Raw genomic sequence first — 17760 nt, 5'->3', positions numbered from 1 at the left:
ATCATTTTAACACAGAGGAAGACCTTGCCCCGAATGCCACTAATGAGGTTGTCAGTGTCCACAGGTACCACAGGCCGACATCTCATACAGTATGGAGAATAAAAATGGAAGAGCAAGGGGAAGGGAGTACCCAAGAGAAAAAACAGAAGAAAATTGTCCATAGAAGGAGGGTGTAGAGTGTTCCCAACGGTTGCTTCCAGTGTGGTCCAGTGCAGTTCAGCCTCGCTGGAGATGCTAGGAGCAATTATTGAGTCCGACAACAAACGTCCCTGAGACAAGAACCTCACATTTGATCTTGTTTCCGCTGTGCCTGACCTTCAAGGTTCTCTGTTGAAAGAGAATTCAATGAAGGGAGAAAGGATGTGTAAATATAGAGAATGTGGATAATAGAATATATTATAATGTTTATACAGACTAGCACCTAACATATTTAATAACGAGTGTGGTTGCTCAGAAATATTTATTGAGTGTATCTGAGTGTATCCCTCAGCATAATCGATGAGATTTTCTATGAAGTACGTTCTTGTCTCTTGGCATTGGGACAATACCTCAAGTAGAGGAAACATTTACTTTTACGTACAAGCGTAGTGTTGGTGTTGCGTTTTTCTTAATGAAAAAGTTCTTACTTCATGCCTTCCACATAGCATTCACAGGATTTTTTAAAGTTTTGAAGAAACCCATGCTTTCCAACTACCTCCTTCTTTTCTAATTTGAATCTGAAATTGGCGACTGACTTACGTAAGCCACACATCCCAGTCTTGACCTTCCTGCCCCACTTGTGACTTCCGTGCTTACAATTTATTTTAAATTTACTGTTGCGTGTTTCGTGGAATCTACTTTACCATCTGTGTCCTAAGGCAATATATAATACCTCCCCAAATCAACAAATAAATCAATTTATCAGGAAAAGAAAATGTAGAGTTTTTGGAATTCATCATAACCTAATATGTGATTTTCAAATCTGCAGTAAATATTTAATCCTTTTTTCTGCCTTGAATTTTTTTTTGAAATTAAAGGGTATTGCTGCCTTTCCTGTAAGTGAAGATCTGTTGGAATGGGAAGCTGAAATTGAAGGCCTGCAGAATACCATTTGGCACGGTTTGTGTTTTCAAAACTGATCTACTTCAAACAAATCTTTATACCGTTATTAACCTATCTTCTTTGTGCCTGTAGTGAGATTGTATTATATACATTTTCTGGAATTCTAAAAGTTTTCACATGTCAGTTTTTCATTATATGGCTTAATTTTTTTTGCCATTTGTCAACATAGATGGAAATTTTAGGTTTGAATTTTCCTTTATGCCGAATCTTAATGTTATTACATTTTAAAGAAGCAGACACAATGAAGTATATGAATTGAGAATATCACCTAACAGTCTTCCGTGAAATCAGAAAATAGCTATCAAAATTCCTATGGGCATCAAAATCCCACAATTATCCCTCATTTTTTTCTCTATGATTTTCCACCAAATTTCCATAAATCAAATTCTCCGGAAGACTGAGCCACTCTAAACTGCAATGACTATGCAATCTTTAAGTCGGGGATTAACAAGATAGATTCGTTGAGTGAGGCAGAGGAGAAAAACATGGAAGCAGATAGTTACAGTAAAATGTCACGTGAGCTGTTCTGGATTTTGAAGGGAATGCCGAGAAGGCAGTGGTTAGTTAATGTTGCCTTTGAGAGTCAGGACTGCCTTCCCAAGGGAGTCACATCTGAGGTGAGTCCTAAAGAACGCAGAAGAGCTTGCCAGGTTTAGAAGGAGGGGAAGGAAATTCAGGGAGAGAGAACAGCACGGCAGAGGTGTAGAGACAAGAGAGGGCTCTGGAACAGTGAGTTCAGTCCCTTTGAGATGTACAGTGAAGGGGTGGGTGTAGACGGATGGAGTTAGTGGATGGAGAACTGGTGGGAAACAGGCTGAAACATAGTGGAATTAGACTGCGAGGGTCTGTTATACTATCTCAAGGGTCTATGCACCCTACGATCCAGTTTACCTACAAATAAGACTCTAGGGACCATGGGGAAGCTAATCTGTAGGAAGAGACTTCAGTTAATCAGTAAATATGACACTTTAATACAAATGTTCATTTCTACTTCGTAGGATTACCCTTCCAACTAACGATAAATTTTACACCGGAGTACAACTTTGTCCCTCCAACTGTGAAATTTAGAACAATTCCTTTTCATCCAAATGGTAAGGACCAAATGAGTTTTTTATCATCAGGGGCTCTGTCCTTATTATCCTTTGTCCTCATTAGTTTTTAATAATGTTTGTTTTTAACAACTTTGTTATGATTCTAAAAGTACGTGTGCCTATGGAGGAGAACAGAAAAAAGGCAGAAAAAAATTGTCACCTGGAGTCCTAATTCAAAGAGATGTTATTCTCAACATTTAACTAAATTTATGTCCTTTTTTCTATATATGTATTTGTTCTACATCGTGGAGGTATTACATATAGTTTTATGGCTAGCTTTTTAAGGAAAATTACATAATTAGTTTATTTCTGCATTATTAAAACACTTCCAAAAGATCACTTTTAATGAATGAATGATAAACTTAACCATTCCTGTGTTGTTCAATATTTTAGTTGGGTCTCAATTTTTTATTATTATAAAAAATGATGCACTGACAAATTAACATTTTAGAAAAAAATAGGTCAGATTGGTACTTCAAGTTATACACAAAGTGAATTCCTGAGGGATCAAAAATTTAAAACTTTTAAATGCAAAAAGAGCAAAATCTAATAGAATTTTTTATGGCCTTGGTAGGAAGGCCTTTCTAAATACTATAAAACCAAGAAACTATGGGAAAAGCATGTCACATTAAACTACATAAACTTTTTACAACTTCTTCACAGCCAGCAATATTATAAACAGAGACAAAATACATTTACTTTTGCAAACTAAGGGAAAATATCTGCAATGTATGAAAGATAATATCTATAACATGTAAAGAGCACATGTGAATCAATAAGAAAACATAAAGCAATAAAAAAATGGACAGAGGCCATAAAAAACCACTTAATAGAAGAAACAAAAATAACATAAAATAAGAAAAATAAACATAAAAAAGTTCCACCTCACTAGTAAGAAAATAAATGCATATTAAAACAAAAAAATTGTGGTCTGGCCCTGTGGTGTGGTGGTTAAGTCTGGTGCACTTTGCTTCAGCAACCCAGGTTCGGGGGTTTGGATCCCGGGCATGGACCTACACCACTCATCAAGCCATGCTGGGTCAGCATCCCACATACAAAATAGAGGAAGATTGGCACAGATATTAGCTCAGGGCTAATCTTCCTCAAGCGAAAAAAGAGGAAGATTGGCAACAGATGTTAGCTCAGGGCAAATCTTCCTCACCAAACAAACAAAGAAACAAAAATTGTGGTTCATCACTTACATTTACAAAATGTTAAAAATAATATGCAGTTTTAGTAGGTGTGGGCAGACACGGGTTCTCTGACATAATGATGACCTTAGTGTGACCTTTTTGGGAAGTAATTTGACAATTTCTAGTCAGATATAAAATGCAAATAGCCCTAAGTCTATAATAATAATTTATAAATTATTCCATAGAAATACTAGCACAGGTGTGCGAGACTATGTTTAATATTTAAAACTATTTGCTGCCATTAACAATGCTGGAAATAAATACAAGGGAAATAAGCTCAATGTCCCTTAATATATAAATTTTTAAGTAAAATGTCCTACATCTATATGTACTGCTTTTAAACAGAGCAAGAAAGCTCTGCCAAGGCCAGACTTTATGGTCATGGCCGTACCCCTAGACTCTTCATTACTTGGCAGGTGAGTTGGTGTTCAAATTTTTTAAAATAAATATGTCCAGAAATATGTTGACAACTTGCTGTTAAATAAAAAAACCCTTTGAAGAGCAAAATGTAAAATATAATTCAACTTAATGGAAAAACAAAGGCCATGCACACACTCAGACACACACACACATATGTGTGTATGTATATTTGTGCCCTCCAGCTGGTAATAACTCTGAAAGGGTCATTAGTAGACATGGGAGCATTCATCTTTTACTTTATATACTTTTATGTAATTTATTTCAAGTACTTTATCACTTTTGTAATTAAGACCTATTTTTAAAGGATAAACAAATTTTTATAGTACAAAATTGTGTACATTTGCCATTATTTGCTTAAAATAAATCAGTAGCGGCAGAATTCTGGATTAAATATAGCAGAGAGGGGATTCTTCTCCCTCAGTCGTCATCCCTCCCTCTCCGCAGAGTAGAGAGAGCGTCTGTCTGTAGGAGAGAAAAGCATGGGAAGACTCGATGGTCTTCCTTCCCTCTTGCCCTCTGGGCAGGCACTTCCTCAGCACTTTCCTTCCAACCTGCCAGAGCTTGGGATGGTATGGTCCCTGCCTCTCCAGGCAGGACACTCGGGCAGGCTTTAGGTTGAGGGTAGCGTTCAAACCAGAGGGACTTTTGTGGAGTCCGATTAAAGCCATTGGTCAAGTGCATTTACCATTTCAGTCTTAACTAAAATTGATGTTTTCTCCTTTCATCTTTCATCACCTTGGTCTATCTCATCATATTTGAACTTGGGAAGAGAGGTGTGTTATTTATTAGCCGCCAAACTCCAAAGGATGTCTGTGTACAGTTCTAAGTCTGTAGACGCATAAGCCCGACTGCCTTTCAGGGACGTTATTTACACCCCACCAGTAAGCGGATATGAAGTTCTGAACGCTCTTGCGCTCTCCAATTCTGGGCATAGAAACTTTGGAGAAATTTTTTTTCCAAACTTGATAAGAATCTCCTTATTTCAATATATACTTCTTTGAATACTTGTGAGTTAAACGTTTTTTCTCATCTGTTGATTATGTTTCTTGTTTTGTGAATTGTCAGACTTATTAACAATGTTATCACATTGTCCTAGATGTCACAAATATTTCCTGTTTCTTGTTACTAATTTTTAATTCTTTTTTGTCTGGGATTTTTAAATTTTTATATAGTCATGTTTATTAGTCTTGTCCTTTGAGATTTTTGCATTTATCTTTAAGCTTAGATGATCCTTCTCCAGAACACAATCATTTTAATATTCTTCTTAAATTCTATAATTTTATTTTTCACGTCTAACTCTATTCTTTTTTCTTCCCAAATATTGATTTGATTGTGTTGGCCAGCTTCTGCATATCTTTCCAATCCATATAGAACAGAACAAAGCTGGCAGGGAGGTTTTGCCATCCTCAGTGTGTGGCTTCCATTTCTGGATCTAAGGCATTTACTCTGTCACCTTTTTAGCCAGTGGGGAGGGGGAGAGAGAGAGAAGAGGACAAAACAGCTTCCTTAAGAAAATGTGATCCTCACATTGCACACTCATGGTTGAAACTTAGTCACGTGGGCACATCTTGCTGGAGGGGAGGCTGGTAAGAGTGATCCCAGCTCCCATGTACTCACCGGAAACCTCGAGGGAGGATGGGGTTGGAGGCAGGCAGAGTGTTTCTCATCACAGAGAGAAGAAATGGGAGAAAGGGAGAGTAGGCACTGAGATGCAATGAGTAGATCGCAACAGTTTTTATAGCGTTTGTTGGCAATCTTTTCTTTCACCACTGAGTCACAATTTCACTTTTAACATACAACAATGTTAATACATACTATGATTTGTTTCTAAATTTTCTTGTTACATTGTTTACTCTGTCTAATCTTGTGTCCCTCTATGCTGTTATAATTATTGTGGTTTTATAATACAATGTAATCTACTAAGTCTAAGATCCCTCTTTTTACCTTTTCAAGATTTTCTTCTCAGTTCTTACCTTTTTTATTGAAAGATTTTTCTATCAGAGTACGTGTTTTTCTTATTCATTTATAAACACTATTTACATGTTAATAAAAGTATTATTAATAATGATACCTATCATTTTTTGAGGATTCACTATATGCCAGGTACTCTATTAAGTACTTTATTTTACTAATTCTTTACAGTGAACATGGGTACTTTAATCGTAACTCAGTTCACATATTAAGAAAGTGAGACCTGAAGAGGTAAAGTTAATTGCTTAGCATCACATAGCTGATAAGTAGGGGAGCCAATGTTCAAATCTGTGTGTGTCTGACACCAAAGTCCATACTCTTTACGGCTGCCCTGTATTAACTGTCTGGCATATCCTCTGCAAATAATTTTCCTGCTTTGTTGTTTGTTTTCTAATTTTGCCTATGATATTTTGATGTTTATAAGTTTTAAATGATAGTTGTATTATGTGTATCAATGTTAATGTATTATTTTAATGCAGTAGACCTATATACTGGCCGGCCCTGTATAGACTTTTTGGACAATCCTGATAAGTGGAGTACAAGCTATACATTGAGCAGCATCCTACTTACCCTCCAGGTAAGAACAGATTAATATAATGCTCTCTTTAATCATTTTAGTTACCCCAATTATTCAAATATAGGACTAAAATGTACACTGCTTTTTTAAATGTTTAAAGGATTTGAAAAAGTTTATTTAAATCAATAGCATTTCTGCATCAAGTCTATAAAATGGATGTCGAATTATAAAGACTATTATTTTTAAAGTGAAATTAATAGTTAAGGCCCTTCACAACCACAGAATACGTATTTTATAAAAGAAGAAGGGAACTGTTTGGATGGTTTCAGCTTTAGAAACAGAGTCTTAAGTTTCCTCTTGGCTCCTGACTTCCCTTCATAATACTGAGCAGTCCTCTCCCATCTTTCCTCATCAGGAGCCTTACCTTCCTCAGAAAGGGGACGCAGTGACTACAACTTAAAATGTTCGGCTTTGTCCTTTGTTCTGATGATGCCAGCTGCTTGTTCTTTTATAAGCCTCCATATCAAACCCAGTGAATGGTCAAACCTGGGATTTTCTTCTCCCCTCAGACGGATACCTGTTCCGAGAATGTCCCCTTTACCTCCCGCTCCGTGGTCCTTAGGAGCCCGCCTCAGTGTTGGGTTATTCCTCACCCTCAAAGAGCCCTCTTTCTTTTTTTTTTTTTAAGATTGGCACCTGAGCTAACATCTGTTGCCAATCCTTTTTTTCCTTTTCTTCTTCTTTGTCTCCCCAAAGACCCCCATACATAGTTGTATACTCTGGTTGTGAGTGCCTCTGGTTCTGCTGTGTGGGACGCTGACTCAGCATGGCCTGATGAGCGGTGCCATGTCCTCATCCAAACCAGCGAAACCCTGGGCCGCCGAAGTGGAACATGCCAGCTTAACCACTCGGCCATGGGACCAGCCCCAAAGAGCCTTCTTTCTTATCTGATGCTGAAGTAAATGATTTCAGTGGCACTTGCTTTGATCACTTAGATGCAGCTCAGCAATTTTCTACAAGAACCCACTCATCATTAATAATGTCCAGAGATAAACTATTAAATTTTGATTATCTGGAATACTTGGAGAATAAAGCCTTCTGGCTTAATTGCATTTTCTCAGTAATAGAATTGTAACGCAAATTCCATTTCTTATTTTTAAAATAGAATAAAACAATGCTTAATTTTCTATCTAGTCACCTTAGTATACTGAGAGAAATTTAATCTTTTGAAAGGATTCAATGTTCAATTCATTCATTCATTCATTCATTCTGCAAATACGTATCAAGCATGTACCTGTGCCAGGCCCTGTGCTGGGAGTGACGTTTGAGCAGAGACTTGAAGGCGGTGAGGGCACCTGGTATGCAGATATCCGAGTGGCTCTTTGGGTTCCTCTAAACCGAGTCACGTTCCTACCTCATGCACCTAAAGTAGGATCTGCCTTAAGAAGGGAGAAACTGAAAGTTCCCAAAATGTCGTGAGTGAGGGCAAGCCAGAGTGAAATGCAGAACCATGTAATAGGAGGTCAATCTGGAGCTCTGAGATCAGTTTGCTTGGCTTCACAGCCTGATTCTGCCACTTAACACCTTTGTGCTGTTGGACAACTTTCTTCTCTTCTCAATGCCTCAATTCCTTCCTTAGTAAGATGGGGCTGTTAGTAGCTACCTCACGGCACTTGCGAGGATTAAATGAAGTAATAGATGGAAAGTACTTAGACCCACAGGTGGTCCAAGAAAAGAAGTCAATAAAAGCTATCCAATATGGCCGCCACCAGTCACCTGCGGCTACTGAGCACTTGAAATGTGGCTAGTGTAACTGAGGAACTGAGTTTTTCATTGTATTTAGTTCTTTAATTTAATTTTCTTTTCTTGAGGTCATGCTAGTTTATAAAATTGTGAAATTTCAGTTGTACATTATTATTTGTCAGTCCCTATATAAATGTGCCCCTTTACTCCTTATGCCCACTCCCCAACCCCCTTCTCCGCTGGTAACCACTAATCTGTTCTCTTTGTACGTGTGTTTGCTTATCCTCCACATATGAGTGAAATCATGCAGTGTTTGTCTTTGTCTGGCTTATCAGTCTAAAATTTATCTGTTTCTTCTAAATTGTCCAATTTGTTAGCATATAGTTTTTCATAGTATTCTCTTAAAACTCTTTGTATTTCTGTGGTATCCGTTGTAGTTTCTCCTCTTTCATTTCTAATTTTATTTACTTGAGCCTTCTCTCTTTTTTCCTTTGTGAGTCTGACTAAGGGTTTGTCACTTTTGCTTATCTTCTCAAAGAACCAGCTCTTAGTTTCATGAATCCTTTATACTGTTTTTTTGGTTTCTATTTCATTTATTTCTGCCATAATTTTTATTGTTTCCCGTCTTCTGCTGACTTTGGGCTTTGTTCTTCTTTTTCTAGTTCTGTTAGGTATACTTTAAGATTGCTTATTTGAGATTTTTCTTGTTTGTTAAGGTGAGCCTGTATTGCTATGAATTTCCATCTTAGGACTGCTTTTGCTGCATTCCGTATGAGTTGGTATGGTGTGTTTTCATTTTCTTTTGTCTCCAGATATTTTTTGATTTGTCCTTTAATTTCTTCACTGATCCATTGGTTGTTCAGTAGCATGCTGTTTAGTCTCCACATATTGGTCGCTTTCCCAGCTTTTTTCTTGTAGTTGATTTCTAGTTTCATTCCATTATGGTTAGAAAAGATGCTTGATATGATTTCAATCTTCTTAAATTTACTGAGGCTTGCCTTGTTTCCCAACATATGGTCTATCTTTGAGAATGTTCCATGTGCACTTGAGAAGAATGGGTATTCTGCTGTTTTTGGATGAAGTGTTCTGTATATATCTATTAAGTCCATCTGGTCTAGTTTTTCATTTAATCCCACTATTTCCTTGTTTACTTTCTGTTGAGTGATCTATCTGTTGATGTGAGTGGTGTGTTGAGGTCCCCTGCTATTACTGTGTTGCTGTCAATTTCTCCTTTTAGGTCTGTTAATGGTTGCTTTATGTACTTTCATGCTCCTGTGTTAGGTGCATATATATTTAGAAATGTCTTCTTGGTGGAGTGTCCCTTTTATCATTATATACTGATCTTCTTTGTCTCTCTTTACCCGTCTTGTCTTGAAGTCTACTCTGTCTGATATAAGTATGGCAACACCTGCTTTCTTTTGTTTGCCATTAGCTTCACGTATTGTCTTCCATCCGTTCGCTCTGAGCCTGTGTTGGTTTTAGAGCTGAGGCGTATTTCCTGGAGGCAGCATATTGATGAGTCTTGTTTTTTAATCCATCCAGCCACTCTGTGTCTTTTGATTGGAGAATTCAGTCGATTTACATTTAGAGTGATTATTGATATATGAGGGATTAATGCTGCCATTTTATCTCTTGTTTTCCAGTTCTATATTTCCCTTGTTTCTCTTCCCATGTGTTTCTGATTGCCATTTCAGTTTGGTCAGTTTCTATGATGGTTTTCTCAGTTTTCTCTTTATCATTTATGTCTCTGTTCTGATTTTTTGTTTGGTAGTTATTGTGAGGTTTGTGTAAAAGATCTCACAGATGAGATAATCCATTTTCTGATAGCCTCTTATTTCCTTAGTCTAAGCAGGTTCCATCCCTTTGCTCTTCCCTGTCTGAGTTATTGTTGTCACAACTTAGCCGTTTTGTGTTGTGAGTCTGTGGCTGAAATGAAGTGATTATAGTTATTATTGAGGTTTTCCTTCCCTTTATCTTTAATATTATAATAAAGTGTTTGCTAACTTGTTCTCATAGAGAGCTGCAATTTTCTGATTTTGTCTCCCTATTTATCTCCTTGCTCAAGTCTTTGTAAATCCTTTCTTTTCTTTTTTTTTTTTTTTTGCAGGTATGTGGAACTTCTTGATAATTTCTTTTAGGGGGTGTCTTGTGCTGATGAACTTCCTCAGCTTGTGTTTATCTGGGAAAGTTTTTATTTCTCCATCGTATCTAAAGGATCGTTTCACTGGATAGAGTATTCTTGGCTGGAATTTTTTGTCTTTCAGAATTTTGAATATATCATTCCACTCTCTCCTAGCCGGTAAGCTTTCTACTGAGAAATCTGCTGAAAGCCTGATAGGGGTTCCTTTGTAGGTTATTTTCTTCTGCCTTGCTGCCCTTCATATTTTTTCTTTGTCATTGACTTTTGCCACTTTTACTAATATATGCCTTGGAGAAGATCTTTTTACATTGATGTAATTAGGAGTTTTATTAGCTTCTTTTACATGTAATTCCAGCTCCTTCTTCAGGTTTGGGATGTTCTCAGCTATTGTTTCTTTGAACAAGCTTTCTGTTCCTGTCTTCCCTCTATTCTCCCTCTGGAATACCTGCAATCCTTATGTTGCATTTCCTAATTGAGTTGGATATATCTTCATTTCTTTTTAGTCTTATTTCTCTCTCCTCCTCCATCTGAAGCTTTTCTGTATTTCTGTCCTCTGAATTACTAAATCTGTCCTCCATAATATCAGCTGTGCTATTTAAGGATTCCAGATTTTTCTATATTTCATTCATTGTATTTTTTATCTCCTACATTTCTGATTTTTTTAAATTTCAATCTCTTTTGTGAAGAATTCCCTGTGTTTATTAATTTTATTCATGCTTCCATTGAACTGTATTTCTGAGTTTTCTTGTAACTCGTTGAGTTTCTTTATTTTAACTATTTTGAATTCTCTGTCATTTAGATTGTAAATTTCTGTGACTTCAGGATTGATTTCTGGGTACTTGTCATTTTCCTTCTTCTCTGGAGCGTTAATATACCTCTTCACGCTATTTGATGGGGTGGACCTGTGCCATTGCATAGTTGTAGTATCTGGTCAGAGATTTCACCTGCTGCCATTGGGGGTTGTGGGGGGCAGGAGCTGTTTATTCTGAGCCTACCACAATCTTTGGCAATTGTGCCTGTCCATTGGAAGCTATGCCAACAGGACCCATCTGTGTTTTCCCACTGGCTGCCATTACTTTACACATGTATGTGCTGGTGCTCTGGTGGGGGTCTCTTGCTCTGGCCTACCAGCCGAGCTGGTGCACCAGGTGGGGCAAGGGGTGCTTTCTTTCACGTGCACACTCCTGGCGGGGGCTCCCACTCTGCACTCGCTGTCTGCCCTCCTGGGCTGCTCGACTTGGTGAAGGCAGCCCTGCAGTTACTTAGCCTCCTCCATGTGGAGCATTCCCACAGGCTGGGAGGCAATTCCTTGATTGAAGGCATTCCTGCAGAGAGCTGCCCTTTCCCCCCTCTTGTCTCAGAGTCATGTGCCGGCCACAGCACAAGGTCCCGCATTCTAGATCACTGCCGTTCAGGAGGGAGGGGAGATCCCCTTACCTCTTTCCACTGCCTCCTGGGGGATCCAGCACCTCCAACTTCAGAAGTATGGCTGCGGGGGACTCTCAGACGTCTGTTGTGTTGTGTGAATGTCTTCTGTCAGTTTATGAATGTCTTTTTCATTGTATGTTAGGGGGGAGAGACTAAGGGAAGAGCTCACTCCACTGTGATGCTGATGTCACTCTCCCATTTTATTTAATTTTAGTTAATTTAAATTGCCACTTTTGGCTAAAACCTTCTGTAATAGACAGTACAAGTATAGACCATAATTTCTGACTACTTCCTTTTGACTAACAAATGAGACACATTTATAATTATCACATTGTCATTCAAGGGAGTGGTACTTGAAATGGTGTTTAAAATATTTTAAAGTCTAAATATACTAATCGTCTCCTCCTAAAATTTTTACAATCTTAACTTATTCAAACACTTTCACTTCCATGTAGAATGCAAAAGTAAATATCAGCACCCACCCGTAGAATGAATTACAAATCATGGGCTTTAACTAACTAGATGTTATAAAATATACCTACTGTTCTAGTTTACTGATGCTTCAAATTTTTGTACTTATCCTCTGGAGATCCTCTTATATTATTTCATACAATCATATGGCTAATTTAAAATCTGGACTTTTTACTATTTTAGCAGGGTGACTGATTTATACATTTTAATATATTCCTCATATTCCAGTTCTTAAAAATCATTAAGTACAGTCAGTAGCTTGTGTACACATTATATGAAAAGGTCGCAGACACAGTGTCAATACGAAGACTATTGAATAAACTTTACCAGCTGTGCATCTCTGAGAAAGATTCTCTCTCTAGCCAAAGACCAGAACTCGCTCTTAAAGATGAGTTTCATCTGCTTCCCACCCACTTTGAAGGGTATAATGCAATCCACACTGAATCCTTATTTAAGCAATTGTAATATTCTTGGAAATATAGCTCAAATGGGTTTTCCAAACAGGAAAACTCAAATAACAGCGGAAAATTCTTGTTGCTTTTGAAATATCAGATGTCAGATTATTGCTTTCAGTAGTGAAAGATTGCCATCATTTCCATGACTCTTAAACCACAATTATCCACTTTGACCTGCATCTACACGTAAGTATTCTGGTAGTTATTATTTTAGCTATATTTTATTATATAGCTTGCATGTTATAATATTCAAAATATTGAATTATTGAATAAATATTTTCAATTTGGGCTAATATTAATTGTGAGGTACAGATAAACAAGATCATGGTCCAGCAGCACTAAGAAGTTTTGGTTACTACTGGTCACCTCTTTTGTTCAGATTCATAGATGCTGTGGTATGCAGAATTTTAAAGATGTCCCCCCAGTAACTCCTCTGTTTAATCCATCAAACACTAATCTAGGTACTGCTCTGAAGGGACTTTGTGAGTGAATTATGGTTAGTAATCAGCTGACCTTAAAATAGGTAGGTTCTCCTAAATTATGCAGCAGGGTAGGGCCCAAAGGAACCACACGAGCCCTTACTAATAAAAGAGGGAGGCAGCAGGCCACTCAGAGAAATACGGTGGAAGGAGGAGGAGAGAGGTGACAGGTGCGGGCATCAGAGAGATTCCAAACCTGAGAGGATTTTTCACACCTTTACTGCCTCTGGGATGTATGAGTCCAAGTGTAAAGACCCACAAGAGACCTCTTGGAGCTGAGGGGAGCCCCCAGGTAACAGCTAGCAAAGAAGCAGGACCTCAGTCCTACGATTGCAAGGGACTAAATTCAGCTCACAAACAACCTCAATGATCTGGGGAGCAGATTCTCCCAGAGCCTCTGATAAGAGCCCAGCCGGCCAACACCTTGATTTCAGTCTTGTTAAATCAGGAAGAGAAAACAGCCCAACCACCCCAGACTTCCCACATGTGCAAATGTGAGAGAACAAATCTGTGTTGTTTTAAGCTGCTAAATGTGTGGTAATTTGTTACAGCAGCAATAGAATATTACTACAGATACCAAATTAATCATTCGATGATCTGGAGGGATGTTAAATTGTACAGATGTGTGTTAATACATGTGTTTGTTTATCCGTGACCTAAATATGATCTTATGTTAAAAATGTAAGGTTTTATTTTTTAATGGAACTGTTTCTGAATGTTTAGTTCCTTTACACATACATTCAATTTAAATTTATGGGATAGGAAGAAGTAAGTTACAAGAAGGAATTTGTAGCTTGTTTTGATCCTTATGTTTGGCTCATGAACGAACAGTAAAAATTAGATGAAGAGTCTTGAGAGCAGGGACCATGCCCAATGCGCCTCTGGATCCATCTCCAGGCAGATATTGTAGGCATTTAATTAATGCCTCTTGAATGTTGTATGTATTGATCTGTCTTTTTGCTCCAAGAAAAAAGTTTACTTTAAAAACTGTGTGTTCCGTTTGTTTTCCTTCAGGTCATGCTCTCTAACCCAGTGCTAGAAAACCCAGTGAATTTGGAAGCGGCCCAAATTCTGATTAAAAATGAACATATGTACAGCCTGATAGTTCTAAGACTTTTCGGCCAGCCAGTACAATGTAAGAAGTGCCTATTGATTGTTATTTGCCAGTTATTGATTAAACATTTATAGCAAATGAGTAATCTAGCAAATCCCCTTCTATAAGGGAATGTTTTCTGTATCCGTTTCAGCAGTGGAATTGTGCTAAGATCTCTCCTGTCTGCCTCTTTCCAGAACCAGTCAGTGTGACCCTTTTTTAAAGGTTATCAAAGATCAAAAGCTTAGTATCTTTGAATATTGTGGTTATGTGGATAGACGGTGCCAATTGAAACTAGTCTACTTATCATAAAGATGCGAGATATATATATTTTTTTCAAAATCCATCGTGGTTTTTTGTGGGTTTTTTCCATTATATATTTTAGGGGTTTTTTTCATTGAGGTCATAATAGTTTACAACATTGTGAAATTTCAGTTGTACATTATTATTTGTCAGTCACCGTATAAGTGAGCCCCTTCACCCTTTGTGCTCACCCCCCAACCAGCTTCCCCCCATAACCGCTGAACTGCTCTCTTTGTCCTTGTGTTTGTTTATCTTCCACATATGAGTGAAATCATACAGTGTTTGTCTTTCTCAGTCTAGCTTATTTCGCTTAACCTAATACCCTAAAGGTCCATCCATGTTGTTGCAAATGGGACAATTTTGCCTTTTCTTATGGCTGAGTAGTATTCCATTGTATGTATATATATATATATATATATATATATATATATATATATATAGCACCACATCTTCTTTAGCCAATCATCAGTCAATGGGCATTTGGGTTGCTTCCACTTCTTGGCTATTGTGAATAATGCTGCAATGAACATAGGGGTGCATAAATCTCTTTGTTGTTGATTTCAAGTTATTTGGATAAATACCCAGTAGTGGGATAGCTGGGTCATATGGTATTTCTATTTTTAACTTTTTGAGAAATCTCCATACCGTTTTCCGTAGTGGCTGCATCAGTTTGCACTCCCACCAACAGTATATGAGGGTTCCGTTTTCTCCACATCCTCTCCAACATTTGTTATGTTTTGTCTTGGTGATTATAGCCATTCTAACAGGTGTAAGGTGATTTCTTAGTGTAGTTTTGATTTGTATGTCCCTGATGATCAGTGATGTTGAACATCTTTTCATGTGCCTATTGGCCATCTGTATATCTTCTTTGGAGAAATGTCTGTTCATATAGTCTGCCCATTTTTTGACTGGGTTGTTTTTTGTTGTTGTTGTTCAGTTGTGTGAGTTCTTTATATATTATGGAGATTAACCCCATCTCAGATATATGATTTGCAAATATTTTCTCCCAGTTAGTGGGTTGTCTTTTTGTTTTGATCCTGCTTTCCTTTGCCTTGCAGAAGCTCTTTAGTCTGATGAAGTCCCATTTATTTATTTTTTCTTTTGTCTCCCTTGCCCGAGTAGGCATGGTATTCAAAAATATGCTTCTAAGACTGATGTCCAAATATGTACTACCTCTATTTTCTTCTAGAAGTTTTATGGTTTCAGGTCTTACCTTCAAGTCTGTGATCCGTTTTGAGTTAATTTTTGTGTATGGTGAAAGATACTGGTCTACTTTCATTCTTTTGCATGTGGCTGTCCAGTTTTCCCAACACCATTTATTGAAGAGACTTTCCTTTCTCCATTGTACGTTGTTGGATCCTTTGTTGAAGCTTAGCTGACCATAGAGTTGTAGTTTTAATTCTGGGCTTTCGGTTCTTTCCATTGATCTGTGTGTCTGTTTTTGTGCCAGTACCATGCTGTTTTGGTTACTATAGCTCTGTAGCATATCTTGAGGTCTGAGATTGTGATGCCTCCAGCTTTGTTCTTTTTTCTCAGGATTGCTTTAGCTGTTCAGAGTCTTTTGTTGCCCTATGTGAATTTTAGGATACTTTGTTCTATTTCTGTGAACAATGAAATATGATATTTAATTTTACCTCTTTGAGCTATAATGGATTTTTCTCTTACTTCACCTGCAGCACCTCAGATCTTACTGATCTGGGACTCCTCTCCTCTTGATTAGGAAAATGTTCAGCATTTTTTTTCTAGAGAGTCCCCCCAGATATTCCTTCTAAGAGTCCAGGTGGGAATGGCACCTGAGGCTCTTCAGTCTTTCTGCTCTATTGACCAGTGTTTTTCGGATGCTGTTGGTTTGCTCTCATCCTGCCAGTGACCTCTATATGACTCAACTCCATCCCTCCATTGCCCCGTCCCCTCTCTGCAGTTAGAAGAGCTATGCCATTGACTACTTATGCCCAGGAGGGTTTGCCACAAGTGGAGTTTGGGCCCTTACTGACTTAGCTCTTCCGTTTGGAGTCTGCCCCTCCTCCTTCCAGCATGCCCAGCAGCCTTGTATAGTAGCTGGTGTCATACCTCTCCAGTCAGCAGGACTTGCTGTCCAGACTCACTCTGCCAAACTGACCTCCCGTGTGCTTTTTCTCTCAGACATCCATTGTCTCTTTTTCCAGTCTCCTTCTGGGACATGCCAGTCCATTAGCTAGTTCTGTCTCATTCTGACCAAGTTCAAGTGCTCCTCCACAGGGCTCCTGGGTCTGACGCAAATCAGGTGGTGTTGATCAGCCATCTTTTTCAATATCTTCAAACATGTCATGATTTTCACAGAGTTCCTCAAACGTTCTGTGACAGTTCTGAGGCTTGTTTGTACACACAGGAGTTGCACTGCTCCACTGTGATCACATGTCTGACCCACCAGAATACAGTAGCATCCACTTCTGCATCCTCTACTCAGTAAATGTTTGCGGAATGAATGAATGATACCTACCACTTAACTTTCATTGAGCCCTACAGTACCATCATTATACAGAAATATTCTATATCAAAGCTATGTCCATATTCTGGTGAATGGAAATTTAAAAACTGACTTTAAAGAATTTTCTATAGTAACTTATTCTGGGCAGTAGGTTTTGTGTTTGCCCTGCAGAGAGAAAGGATGAGAAGAAAGCTGAAGAGAAGTTGGCCCTTTCTTTTGTCCTCCCGTCAGATAGACGTCCTCCTTCCCTCCTTCCAGTTCTCCGACTTGACCATCACACCAGACGGAAAAGCTGCTCCAGTTGCCACATCACCCCGCAAATGAGCAACAAAGCACATAGTGCTGTGGCAGGTTTTCACTATCTTCTTCGTGTTGGTGACATGTGTGGAAATCCAAGACGGTGAACAGCTATCAGCTTGTTTGCCATCTCGGCCAGACTGGGAGTGGTAGCATAGGGACCACAAAGAGAAAGATTTCCTGCGGCTTCACGGGGAAAGAGTATCGTGGTCCAGCAGGGACAGCTGCTCTGGGGAGAAAAGAAGAAGTGCAGAAACCCGTTCACTCTAAATTAGACGGTTGTTTGCTACCGTGTGGATGCCTGTGAAAGACTGCATCCAATGCGGATTGATTACCAGTAACACCTGAAACAGGTCTCTGCTAGAATGCTACAAGGATCTTCTCTCCTATGTGTTAATATATTAATAAGAAGATTCAGAAAGTGCGTAGGAGGAAGTATTGTCACATTTTTAGATAACACAAAGCTGGAGCAGATAGTCAAGTGTATAAATGAGAAGCTCAAGAGGCGGCTGATTATTTCATCTCTGTCAGCATTAATTATAGGCTAGACCTGTAGCCTCAGTGCCCATCAGAGTCGTGTCTGGCTGTAGG

General features: G+C 38.4%; 1 protein-coding gene across 5 annotated transcripts in view; it reads left to right on the top strand.

Annotated features, from left to right (window-relative positions):
• UBE2U (ubiquitin conjugating enzyme E2 U) overlaps positions 1-17760 on the top strand; it is a 63104-nt gene that overhangs the window by 1593 nt on the left and 43751 nt on the right. For all 5 annotated transcript variants that reach the window (XR_011532552.1, XM_008539687.2, XM_070592689.1 and 2 more), the window contains exons 2-5: positions 1017-1098; positions 2100-2192; positions 6256-6353; positions 14024-14144. Coding sequence is in view for 4 of the 5 variants with exons in the window: in XM_008539687.2 (XP_008537909.2) it covers positions 1017-1098; positions 2100-2192; positions 6256-6353; positions 14024-14144 (394 nt within the window). In the remaining variant the exon portion in view is untranslated. The remainder of the gene's footprint in view (positions 1-1016; positions 1099-2099; positions 2193-6255; positions 6354-14023; positions 14145-17760) is intronic.

Source organism: Equus przewalskii, chromosome 24, assembly GCF_037783145.1.
Source record: "Equus przewalskii isolate Varuska chromosome 24, EquPr2, whole genome shotgun sequence".
NCBI classification, from domain to species: Eukaryota; Metazoa; Chordata; class Mammalia; order Perissodactyla; family Equidae; genus Equus; species Equus przewalskii.
The sequence above is the reverse complement of the archived record's forward strand: the minus strand, read 5'-3'. Positions and strand labels throughout refer to the sequence as shown.